General features: G+C 36.8%; 1 protein-coding gene across 2 annotated transcripts in view; it reads left to right on the forward strand.

Annotated features, from left to right (window-relative positions):
- The window catches only part of TRIM28 (tripartite motif containing 28), a 31,024-nt gene extending 26,425 nt beyond the window's left edge, over positions 1 to 4,599 (forward strand). For both annotated transcript variants that reach the window (XM_026686071.2, XM_026686072.2), the window contains 3 exons: positions 1,626 to 1,700; positions 2,184 to 2,318; positions 3,115 to 4,599. In XM_026686071.2, coding sequence (XP_026541856.1) covers positions 1,626 to 1,700; positions 2,184 to 2,318; positions 3,115 to 3,342 — 438 coding nt within the window. In that variant the 3' untranslated portion in view covers positions 3,343 to 4,599. The remainder of the gene's footprint in view (positions 1 to 1,625; positions 1,701 to 2,183; positions 2,319 to 3,114) is intronic.
- Positions 4,600 to 7,733: the final 3,134 nt, after the last annotated feature.

A 7,733-nucleotide genomic window follows, 5' to 3' on the forward strand; every position in this document is an offset into this window, starting at 1 on the left:
GGGATGCACTCTTCAGAATTGGTTTGAGACAATAAAAGCCAAGTATTGAAACCCTGACCCTGTTCATATCCATGGGCTTATTGGAGTATGATGGATGGATCAACTGAAGAGTAGGCTGTGGTAGACTTAGCTAATCTCTTTATGCCCACACATTCCAAAGAACAAGGCAGGACTTAGTGGACTTTGCTTATAATAGAGTACATTTTAGTTCTAGAGCAGGAGTGGGAAATTTCCCAAGGGATGACATGAGAAACTGGGACTGTTGTGGAGGGCTGAACCGATAGACTGAACTTAATACTGTTCAATATTGATTTTATTGCTTTATAAAGAGTAAATTACTGTATATAGTTTTGATTGGCTGCTATTGGTAATACATGTTACCATAAGGCAATGAAAATGTGGTGTAGATCAAATATAGCAGTAAAAATAATAATAAAAATGCCAATCATTATAGTTTATTTTTAACATAACACATACTTTTTTAACCTTCACAAAAACGTTAGTGGAAATGTGTATTTTGCAGTATGTTAAAGAGCAGCAGTATTTTATATAAAAAGTAATAGCATTCCGTCTGTCTGTTTCACTCTGTATTTCATTAAAATGTTCAGTTGCTTCCTGTTCTGTGTTGGGAGATCTCCTCAGCCAAGTCATGGTTGGAGCTGAGCTCCTTCTGATAATTTTAGCAGCTGGCACTGACATGTTGAGGGAAGAGGAACCCTCTACTAAGACCAGCCAGGCTTTGTCAGTGCTCTTCTGCGTCCTCAAGCTGTTCCAGCAGAAAAATGCTTTTTCTCCTTGTCCTCCTGTGGCTTTCCCTCCCCTGGCACATATTTACATTTGATTTCTAATTCTCAATTGACCTCATTCTTATTACACAGGGATAGCCAAAGGCCTTGGCTGTAAAATATTTAGGTCTGTGCTAACAGAACCAGGTCAAATTTTTGTTTTGAATTCCAAAACCTAATGGAACGCAACATTGGCAAGAAAGAAAATAAAGAGGGTAGAAAATTGGGAGATCATGAGTTCTAATCTGTGTAGCAAGTTGTAGTCATTCTCAACCCTAGAAACAAACTGTTTCTGGAAATTTTGCCAAAAGAACTGCAAGGACAGTCCAGAAAATTTGTTACATGTCAAGAATGACTTAAAGATGGCAGCACCAGCTCCCACTCACAAATTACTCTAAATACCGGGCAGCAAATGCGAATGTAGGATTTCTACATCATACAGAAAAGAAACTTACAAAATTCTCTTGATAAATCCTGGCCAATATATTGCTTGTAATTTATTTGTTAACTAGAATATTAATTGTAATCTATACGTAACACACAAAAGCCATGAAGACGAGAGAAGAAAAAGAACATTTCGATAAATCTGTAGATCTCCTGTAGTGTCTCTGAAGGTAGAAAGACTAAAAGTCAAGCAAGTCAGAGCTTTAAATAAATAAATAAAAAACCTACCTTAGGGTAGAGGCTTGTTTGGATTTTTGTTTTATCGTTTTTTATTTAATTCAACTGGCAATTATGTTTGATTCTAAGGAAGTTGTGTTTAGTATAACAAGTGATCTCCATTCATTGGTAAGACCAGATGTTTCCCAATAATCTAGCTTTGTATCTTGTTTTCTACAGAGATGTGAACGAGTTCTCCTTGAACTACTTTGTTCTGAACCATGCAGGCCTCTTCACCGGCTTTCCAATGCTCCAGTGAGTTTTTCCCATTGAGTTGTATTTTATGAGCTAGAAGGGTAAATTTAAATAATTTGGATTCTAGCACAATTTATGTAGGTGGAAAAAATTAACAGATGCTGGGAAAATATTATTTTTCTTAGTGCCAAAAAGTTCTTAATGAAGAATTCTAATTCTGGGCTTTTAGCTTTGATTTCTTAGTTCTGTCCTTTTGGTCTGCTCTTACTAATCGGCATATTTATATATTTTATGAAGTTTATAGTAAAATAAGCATCATTGGATATTTTATAAACATTTATATTAAAAAATGTATTGAGTGATTGTTATTAATAAAACACTTGTTTTTAATAGAGCTTTTTGCAACCATCTTCACATATTACCATTACATGTTTTTGAGGAAAGTTAGCTTTGGGCTACTAAAATGCATATGATTGGCAGACTTTTTGATGGAAAAGATTTCGGATAAAACTATAAAATTTTCCATTCTGCTTTATTTCCCAGGAGGGGCAGAACACAATTGATTTGACTTTGATAAGAGCAAAGCTACAGCGGAAGCTGTCACCACCCTATGCATCTCCTGATGAATTTGCAGATGATGTTTGGAAGATGTTCAGGCAGTTTAACAAGCTGACTGAGGTGAGGCTTTCTTCTGTTTGAAAGAACAAGTACAAAAGTCTTCTGTCATGAAATTAAAGAGATAAACTGGCAAGCTGTAAGCCAACCATGCTAAACAGGTGTCTGGAAAATTCGGGGGGTGCGAGATAAAATAGGTAGGCAATCACTTAGTGCATCATAATGGTATTGCACGATTCCTATGTTGAAAGTCTTCTCTGGTTGCCAGTTTTCCAAATCTAATTTAAGGTGTGTTGAGACTATCTGGAGGATAGCCTGTTGTATTATGAGCTTATCTGAATACTAGGTATAAAAGGCTCTTAGAAACTTTTAGAGGCCAGTGGCCCATTAATTAGGTACACATTTACTTGTAACATTCCTTGGCAATGTATTTTCCCATACATAACTACATAACCTCCCGCCCCTCCTGCCTTAGAGAAGAAAATATCCAATTGCTTCCGAATCTTTTTTTAAAATCTGTTTACATTTTTGTAATTAAATCCCTATTACATTTTTTTAATGTAAACTATTTTGTAATTTATCTTTTTATTTGTTGGCCACTTAGAATATTCAGTTGAATATAATCTGAAAGAATTAAAATATCAAATACATCACTGCATCTGTTTGCAAGCGGGTGCATCAGTTATTTCTGGCAGTAGCTACAGCTACTGATTTTGATGTAATATATGGCAGCTACTTGAGGATTTAAGAGATCTGGGAACATTGGCATATTCCGCTTGCACTGGTCTTGGCTGGTGGTATTAGTTGGGCAGGATTCCAAATGTTTTAAACACCCCCCTTTTTTTTTTTTTTTTTTTAGGATAAGGAGGATGTTCAGTCCATCATTGTCCTGCAACGCTTCTTTGAAACCAAACTGAGTGCTGCCTTTGGTGACAGGAAATTTTCAGCTCTGCGTGAGCCAATCAACATTGATGAACCACAAAAAGAAAACACTATTGCTTCCCATATCTCCCCGGTCACTGATCCGGGTGAGGCCATGTCTTCTAAGGCTGATAGCAGCAGTGGGGATGAGGGAATGGCAATCTAAAAGGTTACTATTTTCAATGGACCACCATTCCATGGAGATAAAATGAGGGAGCTGTCAATTTTAACCTACTCTCACCCATTCCCCTCCACTCTATTGGTTCCCCTTTGTCCTTTTCCTTACCTCTGCTTTTTTTTGGAGAGTTATTGTAGATCTTGACTGGTAGATCAGTGTTTCTCAACCTCAGCAATTTCCCAGCTAGCATGGTACTGGGGAATTCTAGGAGTTAAAACACCTGAAAGTTGCTGAGGTTGAAAAATATTGGCTTAGATAATGTTTTAAATGGTCTGAACAGTTTTTTTTCCCTTGATAAATTTTATCCCTTATTCTCACAGAAATACTAATTAATCTGAGGTAATCTAGAAGTCTATATATGTTTTCCAGTTGAATTTTTTCCTTCAAGTCCTAATAGGAACAGTATAGAGGTTCCCCTTATTAACACTTTTTTCTCAAATTTTCACCAAGGAAAAAAACTGGTGTTGAATATTTCCATTTTAAGTTGCTTTTCCTTAAAATGTCTACTTAGATAATGGTTATACAGATTTGAATGTCTTCTCCCATTTTTGGTTTGACAGAATTTATGCCCTTGTTTTTCTGATTTTTTTTTGTTTTGATATGGTTATAACAATTAATAAAATGGAACTAATTAATGCTCTCCAATTTGACTCCTTTTTGCTCCTAGTGGGAACAATATAGAGATTTATTTTTTAAAACCACTGAGGAAGAAGCTGTTATTGAATCCCCCAGTAAGGAATCACTGCCCCTTCAAATATACTGGATTAGTCTTAGTGAGTTTTTAAGACATGGATTGTTTTTAGAATCAGGCTCAGTCTTAATCTCTGTTTCGTAAGAAGATAAAGAACATCATGTTTTGGCATAATTTGTGAACTTCTTCCTAATCCTGGTACAAGCCTAAGTGGACAGCTGACAAAAGCAACAGTTGGCCCGCCATGACAGCTTTCTTCTCAAGTGGTAATTGTTTTATTTGAAAACAGGATTTCCTGCTTCTGGTTTTGTTTGCTCAAGAGGAGTCATGTCAGTTTCTATAGGTAAGGGTAGTTGTAGATTTTTTTAAACCCACATGTTCCTTCCGTGTAGCTGTCCTTTCTGGCTCTCCATTTCTTTAAAAGCTTTTGGGCCCAGTAGTTTATTCTTTATTGTCCAAAGAGACGCTTTCATGGAAATGTGCTTTTTTTTTTTTTGCTTATGTATAGACTTACTTCTTTCATGTTCAAAAAATTAAATGATGTTTGCAACTTCTGTGTTTTGTCAGTTTGGAAACATTTCATAATGATTAATGTAAGGGAGTTGCTATCACCTGAGATGATTTGGCTTGTAAGTGTAATCAAGTAGACCTTCATATGCCATGCTTAAATCACATTTGATTAAATCACTTTGTGTTTAACCTTATAATTATCATTTTCCCAATGTAGCCATGTCTGAGACGTGTACTCCAGTGTTTCTGCTTCTCATCTTTTGTGGAATTAACAAAATTTAAACTGAGGATTTTTCTGTGCATATTTGGATTAAAGACATGAGCTAGGCTTAACTTTATTTTGGTTAAGTTCATCCTGTTACTTAAAAGATTAAAGTAACATACTAACTTAACTACACAGCAAACCAACAAGATTTCTTTTTAAATCAAAAAGTGAAGACAAGATCTATTACCTTGAAATTCCTGGCTCAAGACCTCTATGGTCAATTCATACAGGTGAAAAAAAAATCAGCAACAAATATGCCAGAACTGCAATTGTGTAAAAGTAGCACACAAACAAAAGCTGTTTTTCCATCTTGACTTCAAAATAAAAGGAAGTCAAGTGAGCAAAGAATGGCTTTCTCAAAACTCCAGCAAGCATTCTTACAGTTAATGTAACTGCTGAGTCATAACTGGATGTGGAGATGATCTTTCCCAACCTGATGTCTTTCAAATACAATTGACCCCTTAATATATATGCCAGTAAGTAGAAATGAAAGAGCTAAGGGTAACAATGATTTTAGGATACAAACATTTCATATGTTGTATGAAAGGGAGTAAAAAAAAGTGAACTGAAGGTTAAGTTATTTATTAAAACACATGGATGTAGTGTTGGAAATGGAGAGTAAGATCACAATACATTAATTATATTGTGAATTCTTAAAAATACACCGTATAAGAATTAAAAATATAAGCTAGTAGGTTAGTATGAAGGACTGCTAAAGCAAATGTGGAGAGCATTTTCAAAATGGAAATTACCAATTCCAGCTATCCTAGAAACTACAAATATTTGATATATTTAGAAACTTAGGAGTAAATATTTCATTGTTAAATTTGTAAGTGTAGAGGGATTTTTGCCATGTATTTTGGCAGTAATTCAAATAAGCTGAAAGCAACTTAGTGTGCAGAAAAACAATTTTATGGAGAAATCTGATCATAATGCAAAAAAAAAAAAAAAGCCAGCTGGGAAATGGAATGATAAAATGGCAGAATGCTACTATATAAGACAGGTGATTGGTGGATCAATGTACCTACAGCACTGAAAAAAAACCTTATGACCAGTCTTTGTACTTAACCACTGTTGCAGTCTGCCCAGTCGCATGATCAAAATGTTGGCCCTTGGCAACAGGGATGTGTTCATAACAGCTGCAATATCCCAAGGTCATGTAATTATTGGGTGGCCTTCACAGCTGGGAGAAGCCAGATTGATTTAAAGATATACACTTAAATGCAGTGAGTTTTTTTTACAATCCTGGTGAAAAAGTCATAAAATCAGGTGGCTGTGCTTGACAACTGAAACTGGTCCCAATTGTCATAAACAGAAAAATGCTTCCAGTGGATCAAAATAATAAACCGTGACTACAAGAAAATTGGTCAAATCTATTGTGGCTACAAGGATGTTTGTATTGTAGTTTCCTCAACACTTCTGTTGCCTTTTGGGTTAGTTTTGTCACTTCGTAGTCCAACCTACAATCCTGGGATGAACTTAAAAGTAGTAATTACTCAGAAGTACTAATCTATTGTACTTGATTGGCACCAAGAGCTGTTAAGATTGACTAGATGCTGCCATTTGGGGGCCCAAATAAAAAAAAATATAAATAGCATTTGAACACCTCAAAACCCTAATTTTCTGCACAAGAGTTCCCAAAAGTTGATTCTCCATACAAACTGAGCAATGTGTGACCATAGAAAACAAATACAGGTAAGTCCTCAACAACAGTTCACTTAGTGACCAAAGTTACAATGGCACTGAAAAAAGTGACATGGCCATTTTTCACACTTACGATCATTGCAGCGTGCCCGTGATCAAAATCCAGCAATTTGGCAAATAGCTCAAATGGTTCATATTTATGAAGGCTGCTGTATCCTGGGATCATGTGATCAGACCAGCATCTGAAAGCAAAAGTCAGTGGGGAAGCCAGATTCACTTAACAGCTGTGGTAAAGTTGTAATATGGGGCAAAATTCTCAAGTGTCTCACTTAGCAACATAAATTTGGGGCTTGGTTGTGGTCAGAAGTTGAGGATTAGCTGTATGTAGTTGCAAAATATTTACACTAGTGGGGTGCTCATTAATAGTTGGGGACTCCTTAAAACCACAGAATGTATAAGCGGCATAAGAAATCTTGAAAATAAAGTTACTATTTAAATATATTTGACAAAACGCAAGGACTAGTGCAGGCTCAAGAGTATAACAACTATCCCCCATGTATGTTAAAATATGGAACGATTGGGAAGCTAATTTGCAGGAAAGTGGAATCTATACGGATTTCTGAGGAAACTTTCTGCTATGCCTGAGATCCAAACGCTTGACTAGTTGAAGCAGAAACGTTTCCCGATAACTGCGGCGAGCACAGTTGAGCGTAAAAGAGACAAAGCAAGAGATTTCTTCGCAAACCCTCATTTCCGTTATGCACGTGGACGACTTTGTTAGGCAGGCTCAAACGCTTTGAGCAAAAGAAGGCCGAGAGAAACCTCGTTCCTTCTCTTTCAGCATTCGCGGGACATTTACTGAGACGACGCTTTAAGCAACTATATATACTGAAATAAAAAGTTCGATGCTTGGTTTTGTTTCCACCCCCACACCCTTTCCGCAACGATTACCCAGCATATTGCCATTACCAATTGGGAACCGGACATCTTTAAAAAGCGCTATGACGCTGTGGCTCTTGGAAGTCCCAGAATTCTAAGTTGAGAGCCGAATGCCGGGCGGAAATCCCTGCCTCGGATTCCACAGCCGGAAGCCCGAGGAGACAGAAAACCGAATCGGAAAACCACGAGGGTAACTTTAAAAAAAAAAAAAAAAGTCAAAGAAGGCTGCCCATAAAGGCCGATCGCTTTCCAAAGCGTCACTCGACTCCAAGCGAGTGCCTTCGGAGAGGGGGCAAGTGGGCGGAGCTTGAGACGGAAGTTGCTGACGTT

Source organism: Notechis scutatus, chromosome Z, assembly GCF_049901735.1.
Source record: "Notechis scutatus isolate UNSWTSFEM ecotype Mainland chromosome Z, rNotScu1.2, whole genome shotgun sequence".
In the NCBI taxonomy this organism is placed as follows: Eukaryota; Metazoa; Chordata; class Lepidosauria; order Squamata; family Elapidae; genus Notechis; species Notechis scutatus.